This window comes from Aquarana catesbeiana, linkage group LG04 (genome assembly GCF_042186555.1).
Source record: "Aquarana catesbeiana isolate 2022-GZ linkage group LG04, ASM4218655v1, whole genome shotgun sequence".
In the NCBI taxonomy this organism is placed as follows: Eukaryota; Metazoa; Chordata; class Amphibia; order Anura; family Ranidae; genus Aquarana; species Aquarana catesbeiana.
In genome coordinates, this window is record NC_133327.1 from 542,275,934 (window position 1) to 542,303,055 (window position 27,122).

At 41.8% G+C, this 27,122-nt stretch overlaps 1 protein-coding gene across 1 annotated transcript in view; it reads right to left on the reverse strand.

The window, feature by feature from the left end:
• The window catches only part of TULP4 (TUB like protein 4), a 276,431-nt gene that overhangs the window by 45,472 nt on the left and 203,837 nt on the right, over positions 1–27,122 (reverse strand). Inside the window, exons 6-7 of the mRNA XM_073627891.1 lie at positions 19,170–19,304; positions 40–206 (exon numbers count right to left, since the gene is read on the reverse strand). Coding sequence (XP_073483992.1) covers positions 40–206; positions 19,170–19,304 — 302 coding nt within the window. The remainder of the gene's footprint in view (positions 1–39; positions 207–19,169; positions 19,305–27,122) is intronic.

Below are 27,122 nucleotides of genomic sequence, written 5' to 3' on the forward strand. Positions count from 1 at the left end.
TTGATGTAGGAATTTTTATTCTTTACAATGCTTTCATACCTGTACTGGAGTCTCCAGAGTATAGATATGTTCACCACGCACATTATAAAACTTTATAAGGGCACTCTTCAAAGAAGGACCATTGCCAAGATCTGGTAAAAGGTTTTGTTTCTCCATCCCCGCAACAGCAAGCAAATCTCCTTGTGTGCACCACTGAACTACTACATCTGAAATCAAACAGAGAAGCCTTAATTGGATTAGCAACTAGCAGTGGTTAATTATTTATCAAATACTGTACAGCCTGCTTAAATCCTGTAATAGGGTACTAGTGAAACCAGCAAATATTTTATGGTATTCTTCCTTTTATGTTGTTAAGAAAGATCTCGTAATTCAAGTAATGACACCAGTCTCCTATTTCTGCTGACAACATGAATTTGTACTATTTGTTCTGCCAGTAGAACTGACAACGCTGCTGCTAATTGCGAGGCAGTGGCTCAGCTTTGTTGGCCTGCAACAAGAAATGATTCTGCTGGAAGGATCTCCAGGTAAGAAACATTGCAATAAATTAATAAAAACAATTTTGTTTAAGGCCCCTTTCACACTGCCGCGACTTGAAAGTCGTGTGATTAACAAAGTTTATTTCGTTTTAACAAACAAACAAGGAATAAATCAAGGTACAAGTACAGTCAGACAGAAGTCGTACATTAAGAGAATAGACAAAACCGAGCCATGTAGGTATAGTGACTGTGATATACAGTGGGGCAAAAAAGTATTTAGTCAGCCGCCAATTGTGCAAGTTCTCCCACTTAAAAAGATGAGAGAGGCCTGTAATTGTCATCATAGGTATACCTAAACTATGAGAGACAAAATGTGGAAACAAATCCAGACAATCACATTGTCTGATTTTTGAAAGAATTTATTTGCAAATTATGGAGGAAAATAAGTATTTGGTCACCTACAAACAAGCAAGATTTCTGGCTCTCACAGACCTGTATCTTCTTCTTTAAGAGGCTCCTCTGTCCTCCACTCATTACCTATATTAATGGCACCTGTTTGAACTTGTTATCAGTATAAAAGACACCTGTCCACAACCTCAAACAGTCACACTCCAAACTCCACTATGGTGAAGACCAAAGAGCTGTTGAAGGACACCAGAAACAAAATTGTAGACCTGCACCAGGCTGGGAAGACTGAATCTGCAATAGACAAGCAGCTTGGTGTGAAGAAATCAACTGTGGGAGCAATAATTAGAAAATGGAAGACATACAAGACCACTGATAATCTCCCTCGATCTGGGGCTCCACGCAAGATCTCACCCCGTGGGGTCAAAATGATCACAAGAACGGTGAGCAAAAATCCCAGAACCACACGGGGGGACCTAGTGAATGACCCGCAGAGAGCTGGGACCAACGTAACAAAGGCTACCATCAGTAACACACTACGCCGCCAGGGACTCAGATCCTGCAGTGCCAGGCGTGTCCCCCTGCTTAAGCCAGTACATGTCCGGGGCCGTCTGAGGTTTGCTAGAGAGCATTTGGATGATCCAGAAGAGGATTGGGAGAATATCATATGGTCAGATGAAACCAAAGTAGAACTGTTTGGTAGAAACACAACTTAACTCATTGGAGGAGAGAGAATGCTGAGTTGCAACCAAAGAACGCCACACCTACTGTGAAGCATGGGGGTGGCAACATCATGCTTTGGGGCTGTTTCTCTGCAAAGAGTACAGGATGACTGATCCATGTACATGAAAGAATGAATGGGGCCATGTATCATGAGATTTTGAGGGCAAACCTCCTCCCATCAGCAAGGGCATTGAAGATGAAACGTGGCATGGTCTTTCAGAATGACAATGATCCCAAACGCACTGCCCGGGCAACAAAGGAGTGGCTTCGTAAGAAGCATTTCAAGGTCCTCAACCCCATAGAAAACCTTTGGAGGGAGTTGAAAGTCCATGTTGCCCAGTGACTGCCCCAAAATATCACTGCTCTAGAGGAGATCTGCATGGAGGAATGGGCCAACATACCAGCAACAGTGTGTGACAACCTTGTGAAGACTTACAGAAAACGTTTGACCTCTGTCATTGCCAAAAAAGGATATATGACAAAGTATTGAGATGAACTTTTGATATTGACCAAATACTTATTTTCCACCATAATTTGCAAATAAATTCTTTCAAAAATAAGACAATGTGATTGTCTGGATTTGTTTCCACATTTTGTCTCTCAAAGTTGAGGTATACCTATGATGACAATTACAGGCCTCTCTCATCTTTTTAAGTGGGAGAACTTGCACAATTGGTGACTGACTAAATACTTTTTTGCCCCACTGTACAATAAAATTGCAACCAGTGACTGTAGTAATCAATAAGTGGATCATGAATACCAAATTGGGGTGGGGGGGGGGGATGGTCAGGGCCGATATGACCATTCATAGCATATCTTCTTGATAGTCAGACCTGGGCTAGGTGAGAATCAAGAAGGGGGGGAGCTATTTGGAGTGAAGGGGGCAGATATGTGGGGAGGGCCTCCGGTCCCTACTGAAGGGTCAGGTGCCTAGCTTTCACCCAGGCCGGCCAGATTTTATCTAATTTCTTTGGGCAGTTCCTTCCTAAATATGTTAGTTTGTAGAGGGGTAGGGCTGCATTTACCAGGGAAAGCAATAGTTGTTTAGTGGGGGGTTGGGCTTGATTCCAGTGGAGGAGGACTGCTTTCCTAACGTAGAATGTTGTATAGAAGACAAACAATTTTTTCCTCTGGGAGGCTTCAAGGAAGTCACAGATGCCCAAGAGAAAAGGGATAGGACTGTTTGGGACATTCAGCTTCCCTATGGAGTTAATTTCGTCCAGGACCACCCTCCAGAAACCCTCCACCCTTGGGCAGGACCAAACTATATGGAAGAAGTCAGCATCATCAGAGCCACATTTGGGGCACACTGCTGATCTGTCAGGGTAGATTCTCGCTAAGTGTACTGGAGAGTAGTAGGCGCAGTGTAAGAATTTCAATTGGGTAAATCTATCTCTTGACGAAATCGTCAGAGTTAGATATTGTTGTATCCCCTCCTCCCAGTCACCACCAGCTAATTCAGGGATGTTTCGCTGCCAGCACGTAAATAATTGGGAAACCTTGGATGTGTCTAGCACAGCAAACATATTATAGAGAGTCGAAGAGCGTTCTGCTGCTTTCAGAGGACCAAAACTCCATTTTCAAGTCTGACATCTGTAGGATAACCGGAATGGGGAATTGGGAGCGAAAAGCATGACGTTCTTGGAGATACCTAAAAAAACATTTGGTTTGGGAGACCTCTGTTGCTCTTAAGAGTATGAAATTATGTCAACTGTCCCCGGTTCACTATGTCTCCTAATGTTGTGATCCCATGTCTGGCCCACACAACCGGGTCTGGGATAGAGTGAAAATGGGGTAGTCGCAGGTTGCCCAACAGTTGTGTTGCGGGGGACCATGTATTTGGCTTCCCGAATTTCAGACTAACAGCATCCCACACTCTGAGGGTTGTCCTCATAGAGGGGGTAACCTTCGGGTTGGATCAGGGGCCCCTATGTATGAGGTTCTTCAACTCTGAGTAGGAACCTAGCAGTGCTGCCTCCACAGTGGATGCCTGGTTAGCTGGCTCCTCTGCCAACCACCACTTAAGTGTCACCAGGACCGCAGCCCAATAATATTTTAGAAAACATAGTAGTGCTAGACCACCTAGCGTAACAGGTAGTTGCAGGGTCGTTTTCGCTATCCTAGGGACCTTTCCATTGCAAATGAAGGAGATAATAATACCGTCTAGTTTGTTAAAGAAGGAGATAGGTATGGGGACAGGAGTTTGTCTAAAGAGATAGTTAAATTTAGGCAGGATTGACATCTTAATCAAGTTAACTCGTCCTACTGGAGACTCCCAGGTCGTACATCGATGGGACAACCGAGAGACCACCAGGTTCAGCTTAAGAGCAATAAATTGGTGGAGGTCTCTATGTATCTCCACTCCCAGGTATCTGAACTGGGATACCCGCTGGAGCTGCACATCCGACGGTAGGGGGTCGGTTCTGGAGTGGAGCGGAAACAATATAGATTTCTCCCAGTTTATGCATATTCCAGAATATCGCCCGCACCGATCTATCACCGAAAGTGCCTTTTGTAGGGAGATTCCGTCATCTCTGAGATACAGTAAGGTATCGTCAGAGTGTAGTGACACTTTCTCACGAAGGGGGCCTATGACTATACCCTGGACCTCAGAAGTAGATCATATAAGAAAAGCCATGGGTTCTATTGCTAGCGCGAAAAGCCCTGGTGACATAGAACAGCCCTGTTTCGTTCCCCTGCTCAGGGGGAATGGTGGGGAGAGAACAGTACGTATCCTGGCTGTCGAAGATCTGTACACAGCCTCGACCTAGGAGATGAAGACGGGTCCAAAACCAAACTTGCGGACCTCCAATAGATATTTCCACTCTACTGAATCGAAAGCTTTTTCTGCATCCAGGGAGGCCACCACCGCATCTCTGTCGTCTCCAACCCCAGAGGCCAAGACCGCATACAGTCTCTGAAGATTAATATCTGTTCCCTTGCCCGTCATGAAGCCCGATTGATCTTCATGGATTAAAGTATGTATCACTTCATTAAGACGCCTAGCAAGAATCTTAGTCAATACTTTAGCATCCGAGTTAAGGAGGGAGATAGGCTTATAAGACGAACATAGTTGGGGGTCCTTTCCTGGCTTAGGAACCACCACTATGATGGCTTGTGCCATGGATGTGTACCATGCTTTAGACATAATAAACATTTATCCTTGTAGTGCAGGGAGGCCCTATTGCAAGGTTACATTGTTCCTAATTCCTGGAGCAATTTGTTTGGCATCATAGCTCACTGTGTACAGTTTTCTTAGGCCCCTTTCACACTTGTGCGACTTTAGACATCAAAGTCGCATGACAAGTCGTACCCCATGATTCCCAATGATTACCATTCAAATCTGTGCGACTGCAAGTCGCACCAACTTCAAAGTAGTCCCTGTACTACTTTGGTCCGACTTTGATGCGAGTTGAGGTCCATAGACCTCAAGTTTACACAGGCATTCCCTGAAATTGTGTCAAAATCGCACGACTTTGGGGGGCGTGGTCAAGATGGTGACCTAAGCAGACGTGTGTGACTGGAGCTCCGCACCTGGATGGCCTAATTATCTGACTTTAAAGGATCCACAACACTGCTAACTAGCTGGAGTGGAGCTGTCTAACACTCGGTATGAAAAGGGGGAACTCCAGTTCGCAACGTAAGCGGCAATCGGCTCCGTCTTCCCGGGGCCCACGTGCGCCTTATCTTACCAACATGGCGTCCCAGACTGAGCAGCCTGAGCCATCTCCTATGGGGACTGAACAGTTTACTGCCCTGATGCAAGCCATCAAGGGCTGCCAGACAACGCTTACGGCCAAGATAGAGCAAATGCAGATGGAGATGGGTCTGATCAGGCGAGACATAGATAAATACCGTGATAGACTTTCAGAAGCAGAACGAAGGGTAGGAGACACGGAGGACACAATCCGCGCACATGCCTGGTACACATTATGCTTTATTTAGTTCAGCCCAGCGGGCTGAACGAAAAAAAACTGAGGTGCTCAGGAAGAGTTCGCTGTACTAACTATTCAATGTTAGTACAGCGGTCTCCCCCCTGAGCTATTGTGTTCTGACAGGGCACTCTCCTCCTCCTCTCCCTGGAGGGGAGGCAGTGTCGGACCAGTCACCTGGGTCAAGGGAGCCTGCCAGTGTGAGTAAGGTAAATGTTACTTCTGATTCTGGCCCCATTGATATTCACAATCAGTTAACACTTGCAGTTCAGGGGACCCCACTGCAGTTGTAACTTTTTCCAAATTCCCAGTTTAGCTTTAATTAAAAATCATGAAAACACAATTTTTTTTTTAACATGAAGCCTATAATAACAAGAATTATACAACATTGAGCATAGTTTTATAAAATATTTTACTAAATAAAAAGTCTAATATGATAGAAAGTAGAATTGTAAAAATTACCAACGGATACCAATGTTGCTATATTTGGCCAGGGCAATAAATCTCTGGATGCAAAAGGGTTCAAGTAGATCTGTCTTTTAAAAGTTATTAAGCCAATAACAAAGAAAATATACTATTAAAGGGTTAACTGTGCTTTAGTGGGAAAAAAATGTCAAATAAAAATAAATTATATGGCATATACAATTGCAACACAAGCCATGTTGTAATTTCATTTTATTATTATCATTCAATCTGCAGCACTGTAATTTTTGGTAAAATTCAATGTATGCATATTGTTGGTGTACAGAGCTCCCAGAGAAAAGTAATTTCCTGCTTGTGTGACTGGCTCAATGATTTTCCCAGAAGTCTGCACTAAGATATAAGTCCGATTTTATACATCCTCTGCAACAAACATTTCAGTTTGGGTGAGATGTTCCTACAGGGTTAATCCCTTTTAAGGCCTGGTTCACATCTATGCATTTTTTAGTGAGTTTTCAGTTTTGCAGAAACACACTACAGCCCATTTAACATGGTTTCCTATGGGACATGTTCACATCTATGCATTTTATGGAAAGGACCAGGGAATTTTTTTTTCAGTTTTTTTTTTTTTTTTGTTCCACAGTCTTCAAGGGATCAAAAATGTGTATTGAAAAATGCAAAATGCACCTGGAATATGCAAACTGCAACCTGCATAGGTGTGAACCGGGCCTAAAGGAATGCAGACCCTGACACTCTTCTCATTAATAATGAATGTCACTCCCATTCAGAATTAGTATCTAAAAGACATACAAGAACAAACCCCTTTTTCTTCAGAGCAACAAAAAGTAGGACGCTGCAAAGTTTAATAAAATCCTTGCAATGTCCATTGATCATACCGAGTATGTTTTTTTTTCTCAACTTAAGTGGAGTTACCCTTAAAAAAAAACACTAAAATTCTGTTGGATGGCCCCACCCTTCTTGCAACAGGTTTGCTATAGTTCAAACATACTGTATCTTCGGATAATTTTTCCTTAAATTCCCCTCTGCTATGTGTAGCATCGGGAGCTGAAGGAATATTCCAGTAATTTTTTTTTTTAACAAAAAAAGCCTAATTGCAGGTTGATGCAAGGTGCAAGTTCACAAAGCACTGTAAAGAGCTAAACAGGAACAGCCTTTACACTACCTCTATTTTTGTGTTTGAGTTATGGAGCTCTTCGACACTTTCCAGCAAAACAGAAAACAAAAGCTGGAAAAAGTCAAAAATTAGCCCACAAGTCCACTTGCTGGCTAATCTCAATATGAGATCCTCTCTCACAAGAAGACATCACCTCACCAGAATCAACTTCATTGTTATCTCCTTGAACTGAGGAAGTGGCAATTTAAGCCACAAAATGCATTTTACGGAGGAAATAAAGACATTTACAGTGGGGACAGAAAGTATTCAGACCCCCTTAAATTTTTCACTGTTTGTTATATTGCAGCCATTTGCTAAAATCATTTAAGTTAATTTTTTTTTCCTCATTAATGTACACACAGCACCCCATATTGACAGAAAAACAGAATTGTTGACATTTTTGCAGATTTATTAAAAAAAAAAACCTGAAATATCACATGGTCCTAAGTATTCAGACCCTTTGCTGAGTAGTTAGTAGAAGCACCCTTTTGATCTAATGCAAGCCATGAGTCTTTTTGGGAAAGATGCAACAAGTTTTTCACACCTGGATTTGGGGATCCTCTGCCATTCCTCCTTGCAGATCCTCTCCAGTTCTGTCAGGCTGGATGGTAAACATTGATGGACAGTCATTTTTAGGTCTCTCCAGAGATGCTCAATTGGGTTTAAGTCAGGGCTCTGGCTGGGCCATTCAAGAACAGTCACGGAGTTGTTGTGAAGCCACTCCTTCGTTATTTTAGCTGTGTGCTTAGGGTCATTGTCTTGTTGGAAGGTAAACCTTCAGCCCAGTCTGAGGTCCTGAGCACTCTGGAGAAGGTTCTCGTCCAGGATATCCCTGTACTTGGCCGCATTCATCTTTTCCTCTATTGCAACCAGTCGTCCTGTCCCTGCAGCTGAAAAACACCCCCACAGCATGATGCACTGCTGGGACTGTATTGGACAGGTGATGAGCAGTGTCTGGTTTTCTCCACACATACCGCTTAGAGTTAAGGCCAAAAAGTTCTATCTTGGTTTCATCAGACCAGAGAATCTTATTTCTTACCATCTTGAAATCCTTCAGGTGTTTTTTTTTTTATATAGCAAACTCCATGCAGGCTTTCATGTGTCTTGCACTGAGGAGAGGCTTCCGTCGGGCCACTCTGCCATAAAGCCCCGACTGGTGGAGGGCTGCAGTGATGGTTGACTTTCTACAACTTTCTCCCATCTCCCGACTGCATCTCTTGAGCTCAGCCGCAGTGATATTTGGGTTCTTCTTTACCTCTCTCACCAAGGATCTTCTCATCGATAGCTCAGTTTGGCCGGACGGCCAGCTCTAGGAAGGGTTCTGGTCGTCCCAAACGTCTTCCATTTAAAGATTATGGAGGCCACTGTGCTCTTAGGAACCTTAAGTGCAGCAGAAATGTTTTGGTAAGCTTGGCCAGATCTGTGCCTTGCCAAAATTCTGTCTCTGAGCTCTTCAGGCAGTTCCTTTGACCTCATGATTCTCATTTGCTCTGACATGCACTGAGTTGTAAGGTCTTATATAGACAGGTGTGTGGCTTTCCTAATCAAGTCAAATTAGTATAAACAAACACAGCTGGACTCAAATGAAGGTGTAGAACCATCTCAAGGATGAGCAGAAGAAATGGACAGCACCTGAGTTAAATATAAGAGTGTCACAGCAAAGCGTCTGAATACTTAGGACCATGTGATATTTCAGTTTTTCTTTTTTAATAGATCTGCAAAAATGTCAACAATTCTGTGTTTTTCTGTCAATATGGGGTGCTGTGTGTACATTAATGAGGAAAAAAAATGAACTTAAATGATTTTAGCAAATGGCTGCAATATAACAAAGAGTGAAAAATTTAAGGAGGTCTGAATACTTTCCATCCCCACTGTATACAAAACAGACCTATTCTCTGACACCTTACTCCAGGAGCCTCTGCCAGACAACTGACAGGCCTTTTTTTTTTTGCAAGCTCCCTTTGCACTATTCGAAAATACATACAGTACTTTGTCCCATCTTTCTAAGAGCTGTAGAAGCTGTGACAGCCCACTCCAAGCTTCACCCACTGATTTTCAACCACAAAATTTCAAGATATGTGATTGACAGCGCCTGTGGTGTCCTCTGTGCGCTTTCCCGACACAAGCTGCGTCATTCTAAAGTCAAGGGAGGGGGCGTGTCGGGTTAATACTGACCAACACAGGTACGCTCACAGCAGTGCCGTTCCTGTGCTGCTAACACGTTATATCTGTTTACCAGTTGGGAATGGCTGGCCCTACTTCCACTTCCAATTGTACACAGACTGCAGCTTGCAAACAGCCGCAGCACATGTGAGCAAACCTGTGTTGCTCAATATTAAATTGATAGACACACTTTTTGACAGGAAATCAGTGGGAGGAGCTTGGGGTGATGTCACATACTGGATCTCCACTTATAGAGTTCCTAATAAGATGGGACAAAGTGCTTTGTTCGTTTGGGGCCCTGAAGCATCAAAAATATACAAGGTGATAGCTCTTCTCTAAGTGGAACTATCGTGGGACTCATTTTACATCATTGCCTTTTGTTCTCATGTCTGGCCTCTCCTGGTGCACCCATATCTTGGTAGATGTAGAATAGTTTGTGGTTCTTGGTTTGTCACTCAGTTAACAGAAGTTTAATTTGCTGGATTTTGGATCTTGTCATAGGGCCTGAGGGTTTAGAGGGCCGGGTACACAACTTAAAGCGGGATTCTGGCCAGCTACATTTTTTTTTAAAAGTCAGCAGCTACAAACACTGTAGCTGCTGACTTTAAATAAGTAGACTTACCTGTCCTGGGTGTCCGCGATGTCAGCCCCCCGAGGCCGACCCGTCCCTCGGCTCTTGGGTCCCGGCACCACCATCCTAAGTAAGGGAAACAGGCAGTGGAGCCTTGCGGCTTCACTGCCAGTTTCCTGCTGTGCACGCGCGAGCGGCGCAGCGCTTTGTGAATGGGACGCAATGTGTTGTGGGACACACACAGTTCCCATAACACACCGCGCCCCATTACCCCAGAAGACATCGCGGGGAGCAGAAGACTGAAGATCACTGCGGTGTAGGAAGAGGCAGATTAGGAAGACTGCCTAGCAACAGCCATTTCACGTAAGTAAAAAAAAAAATTATTTTTTTCCTCCTTTTTTTAGGTATTTTTTTGTGCAATTTTTTTTTTCAGGGTGGACCTCCACTTTAAAATTAACATTAAATAACTTTAAGCAGAGAAACTGTGATAAGGTACACAGCAGCAATTAGAAATGTTGGGGCTTGGCATGGGCAACGTATGTGTCTTCTCATAACTCTTCCTGGGCTGATCTTTGGGATTTTTTCACTGCTGCTGTGCACCTACAGTGTGTCATAACAGACAAAAAAGCAAACTGTGCAGACTAATGCTGGCCATACACTATACGAAAAATCGTCCGAACCCATTTTAGAAAAACAAACATTCAGCTATGAGCGCAAATGATAGTGCCATCATGTAATGACAGATACATCTTTTAGTGAACATAAATGAAGGCATTTTTGTTAGTTTTTTTACATATACCCAGTGCAAAAAGTTTGGACGGGAAACACATTAACCTTTCAGAATCAAATTGGAGGGGGAAGAAGTATAGGGATTATGGCGGTGCCAAGAGAAACAAGATATAATACTTGAGAATAAAAAATTATATTTATTTGACAAAATTCAATAAAATTAGACATAACAATCACATAGACAAGGTGTGCGGAAAATTCTAAAATCAATTCTGTAGCAAAAAATATTTCACATCACTTGGCCTGATGATTGTGACGGCCAGTTCAGTGAGTAGGTATTCAGATGCCCGACATGTTTCGCCAGTATTGGCTTCTTCAAGGACAGTTGTCTACCATTTTTCAGTGACACCTTCTATATTTTTCATCCTATAATGAACTACTTCTAAATATTGGCTGTTTACCGGTGTCCTGTTTCCCAATTTGAATAGCTTACTTGTAAGTAAATTAGAGACTATGTTAGTCCAATATGAAACTCCTCACTTTAAATTGATGTGTGGCCCTCTGGCCCCGCTATATGTATATAACTTGTTTGTGTATTTCTTTAGGCATACTCTCCGCCAGGTCCCTCTTATTGTCTCCTGCAGCCATTTACTGTGATCTCTGTTTTTGAGGCCTTGCTCCGGAGGCATGTAGCATCCATCCCTGGTGAATTATAGGTATTTTACCACCTTTGGACAGCCTGGTTGGGGCCTCTCTGGCACCCTGTGGTGTGGGTGGGCTCTAAGGGGCTACTTTGGGTATTGGGGGGATAGTCTGCCCTGACAGCTCGCAAACATATGGAGATATATATATATATTATTTTGTACTTTAATGTATCAATTGTTCTAAAAACATTCATTGATCGTTATATCTCTCTTCATAGAAAACTCTGTAGCGCCTTAGGTATCAAACAACTGTCCTTGAAGAAGCCAATACTGGCGAAACATATCGGGCATCTGAATACCTACTCACTGAACTGGCCGTCACAATCATCAGGCCAAGTGATGTGAAATATTTTTTGCTACAGAATTGATTTTAGAATTTTCCGCACACCTTGTCTATTTGATTGTTATGTCTAATTTTATTGAATTTGGTCAAATAAATATAATTTTTTATTCTCAAGTATTATATCTTGTTTCTCTTGGCACCGCCATAATCCCTATACTTCTTCCCCCTCCAATTTGATTCTCAAACTATTGGGATGAGGTGTCGTATTACACCAAGGGTTGCTCAGCCAGACACTAAACATTAACCTTTCAATTTATCGTGCGATCGGCAGAAAATTTACAAACTTGTCCTTCGTTTTGGCTCAAAAACGTCCCAACAATTATCGAATTTGCGCCCATCAACTGGGCAAAAAACGAATGAACTGTCTAAATGACCGAATTTTGGCCGATTTTTCGTATAGTGTATGGCCAGCATAAGTGTAGTGGGTGTGTAAACCCCACTGGTTGGCTGGCTTAAAAAAGAGGCGTTGGCTTTGAAACATGTTGCTACCCCCTGACATCATTTCCTGTCCTCACATGTGCTCCATCAATCCACATGTGCTGCTTCTTGGTAACCCCAGCTTCCATACTCCACTCCTTTTACAGCAGCAGCTCCATCTTGGAATCCTGGATGTCTCCTCCTCCCAGCTGCAGACGCAGCAATGACTGTAATGCATGAGATCATCCACACATTGAGTTGCCAATTATTGTGTGCTGTATGCACCTCTCTACCCTACTGCACTTAGATTGGTGGCCCTTTGCTGTCTCTTAGCTATTGCAGGTGCCATCCAGACCATATCCAGTGTATCCACGGTGACATTTTCCTTGGTGTCTTTCCCAGCTGGGAATCTTTTTGAGAACCACGATAAGCATAATTCGTCCTACTTTATGTGAGTTGCTAATTGTCTTCCTTTATAAAACGTTAACACACCCACTACACTTAGTCTTCGCACTTTGCTCTTTTGAAATAGATGATTGTAGGGTATCACCACAGGGTGGTGCTGTGGATACCAAAAATAATATATAACAAAGTGCCACATCCCATAAATTGAATATAGTAGTGAAAGGATTGGTACTGGACTTAACAGGCACCAAGATAATAAAATCAAATATTTTATAATTTTTGTGTAACAATTTGATTAAAACAAGCACAACCAGAGACGAATTAAAAACTTTGCAAAGTAAAGATATATATATATATATATATATATATATATATATATATATATGCTTTTAACAATACATAACCCAAACACCAAGAGGTATATTCCTGAATGATTAGGACGATGTCCCTTAGTGTACAGCAGCTCGGCTTTACATTTTACGCCTGTGAACGCTTCTTCAGGAGCTTAGGCATACATTCTATATAAGATGAAAAAAAAAAACAACAAATCTTTGAAACTACAAACTGGTGTACAAAAATCAATGTTATAACATATATTAATATAACATATGCTTGCAGTTTATTGACCCAGACACATAATTCCAGGGTACGTGGAACCCAACCACAGGGGAAACAGGCCACAACCACAAAGGTCCATATGGGAGAATCTAAAAATGTATAATCAAAAAGATAGTAACCATAAATGGACAAAAACCCTGTATACATTGGGAACGGCAAGCAAACTCATCAGATTTAAAAAAACTTACAATATACACATCACCCAGGAGTGGATAAGAAGGTAGGTTTGATGTACAAGATACGGCGGATGTTGCAAGTGGAGATCAACGGATGTATAACTGGTCTGTATAATGGTAAATAGTGAAACAAATATAAAAAGGTGTAAATATAGAGTTGCTTGCTAAAAAATGTTTGCAAAATGTGATATATAGCTAAGGTTAATAATCTAGGCAGGGGAATTGGCGCTGTCCAGCTATATGTGCATAGAAGAATATAAAACTTCTTTGAAAAATAAAATAAAACGGAAATACTTTTAAAAGTGGTGATGTGTGTGAACAATACGTGACAGGAGCTGTGGTGTACCAAGTACAAACAATACCCTTAGTAGATAATAATAAAGTGCAACGGGCTCCTAATAATAAAGAATGTGCCTTAATACCAATTTCTCAAATGCCCATGTGTGCGTAAAGAAATATACCCCAAATGTAAAGTGTGTAGAATACAACCAGTATCCCTAGCAGAAAAAGCAATAAAGTGCAATAGTGCTTTTAGACAGATATGTAAATGTGCCTTGACCTCAAATAAATCAGCTTCCAAATAAGTATAAAAAAGCTTCCAAATAAGTATAAAAAATTAATATAAATTATGCCCGCAAGTGGATGAACAATTGTGGCAATCTAAATAATATTGACAAGTCAGGTAGACAATTATAGCATAAAAAATGAAAGAAATCCCCAACAGGTGTGCATAAAAATGAAAATTAGAAATATATATAAAAAATGTGAGACATAAATGTCCAAGTTCCAAGTCCCAGAGATGTGTCCTTATGATGGAAAAAACGTGATCTCCGCTTTAACTGATATAGTCCCCGTCCTCCACTACACCCCCCACTCGTGCTTGCACTCACCGGACTACCTCACCCCTGCAGGGGTAAAGGCATGTGTGGAGAAATCCCGCGGTGGCGAGTCCAAGGAGCGTTCCTCCGTCCAGGGGTATAGTGTCCTTAGTGATATCCCCAATAACAGACATCCATATAAAATGAGGAAGAAGGAAACTTCATAGCGTAACTCCACAAAACGATTTTATTACAAGTCCTTGACAAACGTAGTAAAAAGTATAAAATCAATGTAAAAAGCACCGGAGCTGACAATGCTCCAGATCCCGGATCTCAGCTGTTGAGCAGCGTGGTATGGCGGGCGTTCCACCGCCCGCAGCTGGAAACCGGAACAAACACAAAGAGATAGTAACGTGTGCGTATCACAAGGCCACGCCTTACGCGTTTCGTCATCAAGACGTCATCCGAGGCGTGGCCATCTTGATACTCCACACGTCTATATAGGGAAATGGAGGTGCCGCGGAAGCCAATCAGCTACTGCTAACCTACCCTCGTGACCTCTAATCAAGATCTCGTGGTATACTAGTTGATGGTAATGCGCCATCATGTGGATGAAATAGATAATAACATGTTTGGGCGCCTCCATTTATTTCACAACGTGAGATTAATACGAAAAACATGTTATAATCTGCTGAAGGTGTAAAAACAATAATGGATATAAAACTGCATACCCCAAAACGCACAGTACCATGTAGGAAATGTGTATACAAAGATATACAAAAGATGTATATATGCGTAAAAATCATATATATAATACACTAAACGTATGTAAAATAGAAAAAAAGGATGTAACTACGGACATTGGAAACATGGTGCGTAATGGGAGTAGCAACATCAGACATGGCAAACCATTTATATGTAAAAAATATATATGTATGGTAAACATCTAAAAAAATGATGTATGCAATTGGACCTATCTCTTTGTGTTTGTTCCGGTTTCCAGCTGCGGGCGGTGGAACGCACGCCATACCACGCTGCTCAACAGCTGAGATCCGGGATCTGGAGCATTGTCAGCTCCGGTGCTTTTTACATTGATTTTATACTTTTTACTACGTTTGTCAAGGACTTGTAATAAAATCGTTTTGTGGAGTTACGCTATGAAGTTTCCTTCTTCCTCATTTTATATGGATGTCTGTTATTGGGGATATCACTAAGGACACTATACCCCTGGACGGAGGAACGCTCCTTGGACTCGCCCCTGCGGGATTTCTCCACACATGCCTTTACCCCTGCAGGGGTGAGGTAGTCCGGTGAGTGCAAGCACGAGTGGGGGTGTAGTGGAGGACGGGGACTATATCAGTTAAAGCGGAGATCACGTTTTTTCCATCATAAGGACACATCTCTGGGACTTGGAACTTGGACATTTATGTCTAACATTTTTTATATATATTTCTAATTTTCATTTTTATGCACACCTGTTGGGGATTTCTTTCATTTTTTATGCTATAATTGTCTACCTGACTTGTCAATATTATTTAGATTGCCACAATTGTTCATCCACTTGCGGGCATAATTTATATTAATTTTTTATACTTATTTGGAAGCTTTTTTATACTTATTTGGAAGCTGATTTATTTGAGGTCAAGGCACATTTACATATCTGTCTAAAAGCACTATTGCACTTTATTGCTTTTTCTGCTAGGGATACTGGTTGTATTCTACACACTTTACATTTGGGGTATATTTCTTTACGCACACATGGGCATTTGAGAAATTGGTATTAAGGCACATTCTTTATTATTAGGAGCCCGTTGCACTTTATTATTATCTACTAAGGGTATTGTTTGTACTTGGTACACCACAGCTCCTGTCACGTATTGTTCACACACATCACCACTTTTAAAAGTATTTCCGTTTTATTTTATTTTTCAAAGAAGTTTTATATTCTTCTATGCACATATAGCTGGACAGCGCCAATTCCCCTGCCTAGATTATTATCCATTTTTAGATATCACTTCGGTGATATTCATTTATTAGGGGGGCAGCAGTCCCTTTTCTTCCTATTCCTAAGCGCGGAATTACTGTCATATATAGCTAAGGTTACATGTTGAAAATGACTGTATCGAAACTTACCCATATACGTGGAAACAGTATTGAGCTCCAGTTCAGCAATAATTACACAGATAGCATAAAATAGCATACCGGATGAAGGAATACATAGAAAAAGCCTGTAGTTCCTAAACAGCAAAACGTCTAAGGAGAGTGCTTTCTCAATGGTTGCAGCACAGGGGTAGTCAATTATATCCTGCTGTATGATAAAAGAAACGTCCCATAGTCAAAACAACTATATATACCAGCTAACATTGAAGACAATACAATAAAAGCTATAGATCACAAGGACAACAGATACATACCATAGTGTGAATCTGCATTATGATAGATGCCGCTCCGAGGATCACTCAGCAAGAGGGTGATGGGAATGTAATGAACGGGGCCATTGCACCCATTTATACACCCATCTCAGACCAGACGCCTCGTAGGTCACGTCCACAGTGGCGTCAGACGGCCCAGACGTGAAGTCACCTCCCCGGTGGCTGCCGTTTGAGCATGTGCTGCATAGTGCAGTCCAAAAAGGATCATAAAGTGGTGATCTGAGGAGGACCATTCATGGGACAGCGTCCCCTGGCCGAAACTCCATACGCCGCATCTCCTAGTCAGTATGAGAGGGAATGATAGTAAATCTCTGGATGGCCATGTAGCTGCAGAGTGCTGCCCCTGAGAGACAAGGGACCATGACTAGGCACCATAGGGGACAGGGGAGACAAACAGCCAGCCAAATTAAAGACATTCACAAGATTGGGGACCCGTAGGACCCCACATAGGCTTAAAATATGTTACATTTGGAAAAGTTTTTGATCAAAAACAAATTGCTAGTGTAAGCAAGCAAAAAAGGTTCAGACAAAGCCATGAATTAGCTTTAACTGATATTGAAAAGAATTAGGCAGGTATTAACCTCACACAGGAGATAATGATGTCCTAGCAACAAACAGTACCTAACAGGCATTAGGCAAAATCAAAATAGATCAGCAGAGATTGACAAAGCAAGTAAGGATATGGCAAATCCCAAGCTACAAAAACTACACAGAATACAGAACATAGGGAAGATTGTCAGATTATAAGCTCTTATGCCCTGTAAGGTACAATCCCCCCCCCCCCCCCCCCCCCCAATTCCCAAAAAGGGAGATTTCTCTTGGGGGCATCAGAGTCCATTGTATGGTCATACAGATTACAGCAATCCTCCTGTTCAACAACACACAAATGTACAAAAGTGCAAGACGGAGACACAGGCAAAAAACGCTCAACAGAACCGATCACTGCTGTAAAGTCAAAGACCGGGTCCTTATAGGAAAGGTTTGTAGGCCTGGGTTTCATTAATGCCCAGAGCACGGGTGGTGTTGAGATGTTCAATCCACAGATGTTCCTTTTGTAGACTTTTTTTATCCCAATTGCCTCCCCTAGGGTCCTTGGGAACTACAGCTAGGGCAATGAATGAGACATAGGATTTGTCAAATCTATGATATAGGTCTAGATGTCTGCTCACCAGAGTAGGCATCTTCCCTTGTGTATATATCTATTGTTATGCAGATGTGGAGTTTTCGGCCTTCGAGGCATCTGGGTCTGAGATGGGTGTATAAATGGGCGCAATAGCACCGTGCATTACATCCCCATCGCCCTCTTGCTGAGGGATCCTCGGAGCGGCATCTATCGTAATGCAGATTCACACTATGGTATGTATCTGTTGTCCTTGTGATCTGTAGCTTTTATTATATTGTCCTCAATGTTATCTGGTATATACAGCCGTTTTGACTATGGGACGTTTCTTTTATCATACAGTTTAGGATATAATTGACTACCCCTGTGCTGCAACCATTGAGAAATCGCTCTCCTTAGACGTTTTGCGGTTTAGGAACTACAGGCTTTTTCTATGCCTTCCTTCATCCAGTATGCCATTTTATGCTATCTGTGTAATTATTGCTGAACTGGGGCTTAATACTGTTTCCACTTATATGGGTAAGTTTTGATACCCCCATTTTCAAGATATAACCTTAGCTATATATCACATTTTGCAAACATTTTTTTAGCAAGCAACTCTATTATTATACCTTTATATTTGTTTCACTATTTACTATTATACAGACCAGTTATACAGCCGTTGATCTCCGCTTGCAACATCCACCGTATCTTGTACATCAAACCTACCTTATTATCCACTCCTGGGTGATGTATATACTGTAAGTTTTAAATCTGATCAGTTTGCTTGCCATTCCCAAAGTATACAGGGTTTTTGTCCATTTACGGTTACTATCTTTGTGACGATACATTTTTTGATTTTCCTATAGGGACCTTTCTGGTTGTGGCCCGTTTCCCCTGTGGTTGGGTTCCATGAACCCTGGGATTATGTGTCTGGGTCGATAAACAGCCAGCATATGTTATATTAATATAAGTTATAACATTGATTTTTGATGTACACCAGTTTGTTGTTTCAAAGATTTATTGTTGTTTTTTCATTTTATATAGAATGCATGTCTAATCCCCTGCAGAAGTGTTTACACGCGTAACATGTAAAGCCGAGCTGCTGTACATTATGATCAACTTGTCCTAATAATTCAGGAATATACCTCTTGGTGTTTGGGTTATGTATTGTTAAAAGCATATAGGTGATCTTTACTTTGCAAAGATTTAATTAGTCTCTGTCTGGTTGTGCTCGTTTTGATCAAATTGTTAATAAAATTAATTTTATAATTTTTGTGTTTCTGAGTGCCTATAAAGTCCAGTACCAATCCTTTCACTACAATATTCACTTTGCTCTTTTGTCTGTTTGCCGCTTAGATATCTCTTCATTCTCTCAGAAGTGTTGCACTAAGTGTGCAGGATTGGATTCTTCAGTAGTTGCTAAAGCCATAGGATTTATCCTGAGGATTTGGACCACACTGTACTTTCCATGCAGTTTGTCCCAGCCCAGGCTGCACTCATCGTGCCATATTGGAAATTTTTTTATCATACAAAAGTCATAAACGGAAAATAGCTTCTATACCTTTAAGACCTGAGCGGATGATGGTTGGTGACAGGTCATCATAGTTGTTCATCAAACTAATATCCCCAGAAGTAAATCCAACTGTAAGCAGTGGCTTGATGTTCTCCACTGGAATAGGATATGCGGCAGGGCCATCTGCAATGATCAATCAGCGTAAGGTAACCAAGAAACCAACAGAAATGAATACACTTGCATCAATTCAATAGACCATTTATTGTGTTGCATCATAACTCTTTTATTGATTGTACCACATACAAAAGACTTTCACATCCATAACCCTTTTCCACTGTTCTTTCCATAACATTTCTCAAAGGCCCAGCGTAATTCTTTATTACTAGATTCTAAAATGTCTGGAAAGTATAGGTTTAGTAATAATGCATTCAATAGACTGAAAAGGGTATGGACAGCTTAGGGTGTGACTGTGCAATCTCCTTTAGATCTATGAGCAACTATCTAGTCTGAGGGTCTGTATGATTAGATGCAAGAAGACTTTATTGTTAATGTTGACACTCTTATTAGATAGTTTCAATAAATCTAAAGATTTTACAGAGATTGTGGAATAAGATCGTAATATGTATGGCCAGCTTTAGAACCTAGGAAAGCCTCAAGCCCTCAGGGGAATGTGAATTGAGGGCTGGTCATTTGCACCTGCATGGAAAGAGGACATCTGGATTGATAAAACTTTGTATTATTATATATTATAGAGAAATTCTAGTTTATTCGTAAGTAAACATTTCCTGGGCCAAAGGATATTTTTTTATGAATACGATACTTCCGCCCACTATATTTTCCTAAAACACAGTTCATGGATATGAAACCCGCTGAATGTTTTCTTTAAAGTTTCCTATGACAGTGCAATAAACATTTTGCATTTAATGTCTGGAGGTTCAAATAAGAATTTCTTATTCTTACATTCAGTAACCTATAACAACCAGTGACACAAACTTAATTGACAGGTGCCACGCAAGGCTCCTCTTATGTAGCAGCCGCTTGGAGTGCAAACAAGGACAGAGCTTGTCTCGGCTCTAGACGTATAATGGAAAAGGGAAACATTCTGTAGGTAGCACATCTCTGCACAACCCATAAGGTGGTGTACGGCAGCCTCTACTCAACTAGGCCATGCCCCCAACATGTTTCATTCTGCTCATGAAGCTTAGTCATCCCCATGGGCAGAGTTTAACAGATTGGGGAGTGGCCCGGTTGGAGTCCAGGCTGAGGCTGTAAAAACACCTTCTTACAGGGTTTTGCAAAGTTGTGCAATTTATAACACGCAATTAGGAACTTATTATGTACTATTCTGACATCAGCAATAAGTAGATTGTTAAGGTTTATCAATTTCTTCTGTTTTCGGTTTATAAACACGAACATGAAGAACATTAAGGTGTCATGAGTCATCGTGCATCACGGTTAAGAAGGAAGCTGAGCCTAAATATGCAAGTATAATTCCAGCTAAGGTTTACCTTAAGCAGTTTGCCTAAAAGTCTCTAAACAATCACACAGAGAATGCTCTCTCACTGAAGAAGCCTTGAGGTCTACTCTTTCCGTATAAAAGAATAATGTCAACCATTCCAATATCCAGCTGGTTTTACTGTTCATATAATAGTTTTATTGCTAGCCCTGAGAAAGAGGACGCAGATCATCGAAGCGTTACCTGCCTGTATATCTTCAATACATGTATTCTGTTGCTTTTCATTAAAAATGAATGGCTACTCTATGTTTGCCTCTACTTATAGAAAGTCACGTTCATGATTTTCTACTTCACTTGTGTAAAAGCACATGATGTCCCAGTACGTCTATGTAGTTGATCAAGCAGCCTGTGACTTTTGTTGAACTGTCTCTTAGCCGGTATCTTCAATTTATAATTTCTAACTCATATGAAAGATGTCGTATAGATTCATTTCAGGTCAGTAAGCCTTAATTTTTCAACTCAGTATTTTATATGTACTTTATATGAATAAATGTACATATAAAATCCACAAGCCAACAAACAATTGTAACATAAAATCTCACATTCCCAACCAGGTCGTCAACTGTCTTATTAAAGTGGAAGTCCACCCTAAAACTAAAATTCCTGCATCTCTAGACATCCACGATCTAACACTAACCTATCCAGCCCTGTAAAGGAGAAATCAGTATACCTTTGTTGAAGCTGATCCGACCCCACGCTGAGTTGTCAGCTGCAGCTTCGCTTTGAGGAGGGTGCAGAGGACACATCCGAACGTAAGCCCCATAGTAACTCTATGGGGGATGTCACTCCCTATTCATTCACAGCCGTTGTCAGCTGTGTCCTCTGCAGAGCTTCCACCGCTGGAGATCGGGTTTGATCGGCTTCAAAAAAGGTATGTATACGGATTTCTTATTTACAGGGCCAGATAGGTAAGTGTTATATAGTGGATGTCTATAGATGCAGGGGTTTTTCGTTTTAGGGTTGACATCTACTTTAAATGAACCAAATTTAAAGCTAGTAGTAAAAAAAGTTATAGTCGTTGTAAACCTCAGACATGAAACATGAACAAAGCATATCTTTCTATAGTGTGTACTTGTCTCAATACAGATACAGAGCACCAAGTGTAACTTTTGTCTACTGCTATGTACCTCTGCTATCAGCATGAATCACTTCTGACAAAGTTTTCCTGACACCAAGAGAGAAATGGTGACGGGACGAACCTCCAGCTGATTGACAGCCTCAGCTCTGTTCCCCTGTGGGAGGGGGATGTGTCCCTTTGCTCCAATCAGCTCTTAGAGCTCTTCTAACTGAGCTCTGCAGAAGTAACCTCAGCTCTCCACTTCCTTTTTCCCTGAACTCTCAAACTTTAAAATTCAGCACTTTGAACTGATGTAGAGAAGAAAGGGCAGCAGATAAACAGATACAACTTATGCAGGAGGATTTGTTTCATCTCTGTGTATCACCTGAGGCCAGTCACTTCACTGAGTATATGTAAGGGTTTACAACCACTTAAAGCCGGGTTCACACCAGTCCGGTGCGAATTCCAGCTACATTTTCTCTGCGAAGAGAAAAAAGCAGCTGTTCAGCGGTGCCTCTCCCTTCTATCTGCGGATCAGCTAAGCAGGAGAGGGGGGAGAGGGGTAGGTGTAGTGAGGAGAAGAAGAGAATGCCTGTTCACAACGGAATGCATCTGCGAATCAGATGCATTCCCATAGAAGATAATGTGCTTGTAATTTGCACCGCAATGCCCAGAAAACGCACACTTTTTTGGGCAATGCGCATTGTGAATGCAACGCACATATGTGAACCAGATGCATTCAAATGAAGGTATTTTAAAATGTCCTGCGAATTGGATGCGGTGTAAGCCGCATCTGATTCGCATAGGTGTGAACGGGCCTTAAGCATGGAGGATAACATATCGATTCCAGACATCAAATGTGCACTACAATTCTTGGGTAACTATAAGTCCTGTCTAACTGTATCCAGGCAAATAGAAATAAGTAGCAATCTGATATCACAAACCGAGCTAAGAAAAAGTGAAAAAGATTAAATCAGAGGGCCAGGCGGATTTGTTAAATGTCTATTTCAATAAGAGCTTATCAAAAGTGCATCTTTCAATAACTGTACATAACAATATATAAAAAGGATACATTGTTATCTTGTTGCGTGAAATCTGATGCTTGAATCTTGAAAGCTGGAATAAATGTGAATACTGTAGTTGGCCTAGCTTGTTTTAATGGCCAACTCCATCTTTTACACCATTCTACGCTCATATTTAGAGTATAACATGGTGGCCAGCGGACCACCACCAGAATGCCGCCTCATCCTATAACAGTGTACGGAGATTCTTCTCCCTTGCAGCAGCTGTCTCTTTTGAATTCTGCGCAGCTGAGCAGGGCATACAGCACTCACAGCAGGGTGCACAGTGGTGTCATTCATTCACAGAGAGCTGTAAATGATAGAACTGCAAGTCGTTTCTGCCACTGCGGGAGGCCGGTAGCACGCATTCAGCCCCAGACCAGGACACCTTTGTACTCTTCACTCGGTTGCCGCCACACACGCTCGACACCATCTGAACCAAATAAATTTATCTTGGTCTCATCAGACCACTGGACATGGTTCCAGTAATCCATGTCCTTAGTCTGCTTGTCTTCAGCAAACTGTTTGCGGGCTTTCTTGTGCATCATCTTTAGAAGAGGCTTTGTTCTGGGACGACGGCCATGCAGACCAATTTGATGCAGTGTGCGGCGTATGGTCTGAGCACTGACAGGCTGACCCCCCACCCCTTCAACCTCTGCAGCAATGCTGGCAGCACTCATACGTCTATTTCCCAAAGACAACCTCTGGATATGACGCTGAGCACGTGCACTCAACTTCTTTGGTTGACCATGGCGAGGCTTGTTCTGAGTGGAACCTGTCCCGTTAAACCACAGTATGGTCTTGGCCACCATGCAGCTCAGTTTCAGGGTCCTGGGAATGTTCTTATAGCCTAGGCCATGTTTATGTAGAGCAACAATTTTTATTTTGAGGCGACAGCAAATTTACACTGTTATACAAGCTGTACACTCACTACTTTACATTGTAGCAAAGTGTCATTTCTTCAGAGTAGTCGTTGTCACATGAAAAGACATAATAAAATATTTACAAAAATGTGAGGGGTGTACTCACTTTTGTGAGATGAGAGAGAGACACCTAGAATGAAGCCTAACATTAATTTATCCCTATTTTGTAGGAAGGCCAGGATATGAGGCATGTAGAATTGGATTGAAGTCCCTTTGTTCACACCAAGCAAAGAAGGATATGCAGGTACCATAGTAGATCTTTCCGCAAATGGATTTTTCCCTGATTTTAGTAAGGTGAGATAAAAGACCCTCTGTCCTTTAAAACCTGGGCTTCAACAGCTATGCCATTAAAGCTAAGGACTGAGAAGCAAGATGGAATAGAGGGCCTTAAGACAGCAGGTCTGATCCTCTCATCAGATAAAAAATTATTAATACTAAAAAGCATCAAAATATTCATCCAATTCATCCATCCGCTCCTGTCACTATTTAAAATGACTAGCTACCAAATGTCCATCAACATAGTGCACAAAAAGGAAACACCAGGGGTAGCAAATGGTGATGAAAGAAATAGTCCAAAGTGCACACAGCTGGTAGTATAAGTGTGGTCTGTAAAACGTGCACCTTCCACCAGACTCCTCGAAACAGTGTGCCACACGCCCCTCTGGGGTTTAAACCCACCAAACCTCTGTAGTTATTGAGCCTTCACAGATCTCCAAGTGCTACCTCCACACAATGTCCTCGATTGGAATTTCAAAGGAAATCCTCAGGAACCTGGCAGTGTTGTTTCTTTACCCACTCCTCTTAGCTTTAGCCTGTGGGGGCCTTGCGCCAACCTTTCTAAACTGTTGGCGTCTGATCTGTTGAGAAGAGGCCAGGGGTGCTCTTAGCAGTCTGATGTCTGTGTACAGGTTCTTCTGGGCTGAACTGATACAATGAGAATCACTTTTTGTAATTTTTTTTTTTTTATTTCACAGAGCAGTCAAAGCAGAATTCGCACTGGGAGGAAAGACATAGATTAACTTGAACTGAGTTGAGGAAATTACCAGAACATACAATGCCATTACTGCTCCTAGCTACTAACAGATTACTTGATGTTAAATCTGGAGGCCAGGATATCCATGTCCGGAGTCCCCCATCTGAAAAATTAGGCTAAAAATATCAGGGAGAAGGACCCATTACTCTTGGTGTAGGTGGTAATGGCTGGGGTAAACTGCCTTCCAGTTGTCCATTCCTAGGATGTGGACAGCAGAGATTGCTGAACAATGTGTTTACATCCGTGAGATAATCTGTCTTTCTCCCTTCAAGGCTACATAAGTGGTACTCCCTTCATGTTTGATGTAAGCCACAGCTGTGGTATTATCTAATTTCACCTTGATTGAGTGTCCCTGCAAAAGGGGGTACAATATCGAAAAGTCATCTCTATCGGTCTGAGCTCCAGGATGTTGATGAGGAGCTTGGCTTCCTCTGGTGACGATGTTCTTTGGACCGTACAGGATTGGAACACTCCTCCCAACCCAAAAGACTGACATCTGTTGTTATGTTCCAGTGATATGGCAGAAATTACTTCTCCATTGTCAGATCCAGGTTGGAAATGGCCTAGCTGGACAGGAGCATTGCTAGATAAAGAGGAGGAGCATGCTTATTCCATGCCAGTGTTTTGTTGGAGAGGTCTGAAATGAAACTGGGGGAATGGAACAGTCTCGAAGGAGGTCATGACAAGGCTCAGAACTCTCACTGAGAATCTCACAGAGGGTTTTTCCCGACTATAAAGGATTGTCTACTACTGCCATGTGTATAAAGCGCAGATGAGCAAAATAAATGAGAATATGAAAATATTAATCCTGGATGTCTACAGATCCAACTTATTCCCCTTGTTTCAGAGAGGCAATTCAAGACCTTGCAAATTCTATGTGAAATTTTGGAAATTTTGAATGCATTTGTTTAGGGATTTTAGGTCAAGGATATGAAAAATACTCCGAAAGGTTGTGATATTGTGAGCAAGTTTCAGTAGAAGCCTTTGAGAATGTCCTTAGAAGTTCTGGAACAACTACTCCCTGAGCCCTGAGTCAAGAGATGGTTTAGGACATAATATATATCTGACTTTCCCTGGGCAGATTTTGCATGATTTTGAAGGGGAAAGCAGCGAGGGGGTACCCCAGAACTTGCTGAACTTGGATTTAGAAGTGGAAGCCTGGGTAGAGTGTTGCGAAGCCCTTCGTTTTGAGGAGGTAGAGGTTGCTGAGGAGGGAGGTTTTGGAACTTTGCTCTGTGGAAGAACTTTTCTCCGTGATCTCATTAATGGATTTGTCAAATGCCTCACCAAAGAAATAACCTCCTTCAAAGGGCATATGTCTGAGGCGCCTTTTGCAGACAGCAACAGCTGACGAGGTTTTGAGCCACAGAAATTCTGTATGTGTGAATGGAAATCAAAGCCATTCTGGAGATTTGTGCCATAACTTGTTCTAGAGTACCAATACAAAAAAGAAGCAAAACAGAAGGTAAATACTGTAATATGGTCAAGGTACGGCTCTGGAATACAGGTTTGTGTTGGTTGTTAATTGTAATAGTACAGGTAGCTAAGGTTTGGCAGTTTGAAACTGCATGGCTGGCTGGTTAATAGCTGAGCCTGCGTGAAAAGAGGGCCTTTAACAGCATCATAAACTTTCTATCAGCAGACTCTCTGAAAGAAGGAACATCTGCAATAAGTATAATGGGATGTTTGTTTAAGATTGAGACTGCAGTGTATACCAATGGAACAAAAACAACAGAATTGGGAAGCGCAGATCCAGGAGGTGGCAAGGAATCAATTGGAGATGGAATCCATGTGAAATTTAAAACAGGTGAAGAGGAATGTCTTTTTTGATTTAGCTGGCCTCTTGTAACCCAAAGAGGAATGGCGAGACAGAGGATAATCAAGTGTGACAATGCCAAGGCTTCTGCACACCGCAGAAGTGAGCGTGTCCATATTTGCAAGAACACTGCTTTAAGCTTTAACATCAGGTGCACGAGAGCTTGGAGAGAAATCTTCCACAGCTACCTTGAGCACCACCTCCGGGTCCTGTCGACTGCAGTGGGCATCTCCCAAAGGGGTGTTTGGAACAGGGTTCCATAGGGATGGACCATTGCTCTGTACCTGTATAGCACCCTGCGACTACACAAGTTTCCCGGTCTCCTGACCTCAATGTCATTGAGTCACTCTGTGGAGATCTCAAGCGTGCAGTTCATGCAAGACAGCCCAAGAATTTCCAGGGACTGTGGGCTTTTTGTCAAAAGGAATGGGCAGCTTTACCATCTGAGAAGATAAAGAGCCTCATCTACGAATACCTCAAAAGACTTCAAGCTGTCATTGATGCTAAAGGGGACAATACAAGGTAATAAGAACTGGGGTATGTAAACTTTTGATCAGGGTCATTTGGGTAGTTTCTGTTGTGATTATGATTTAAA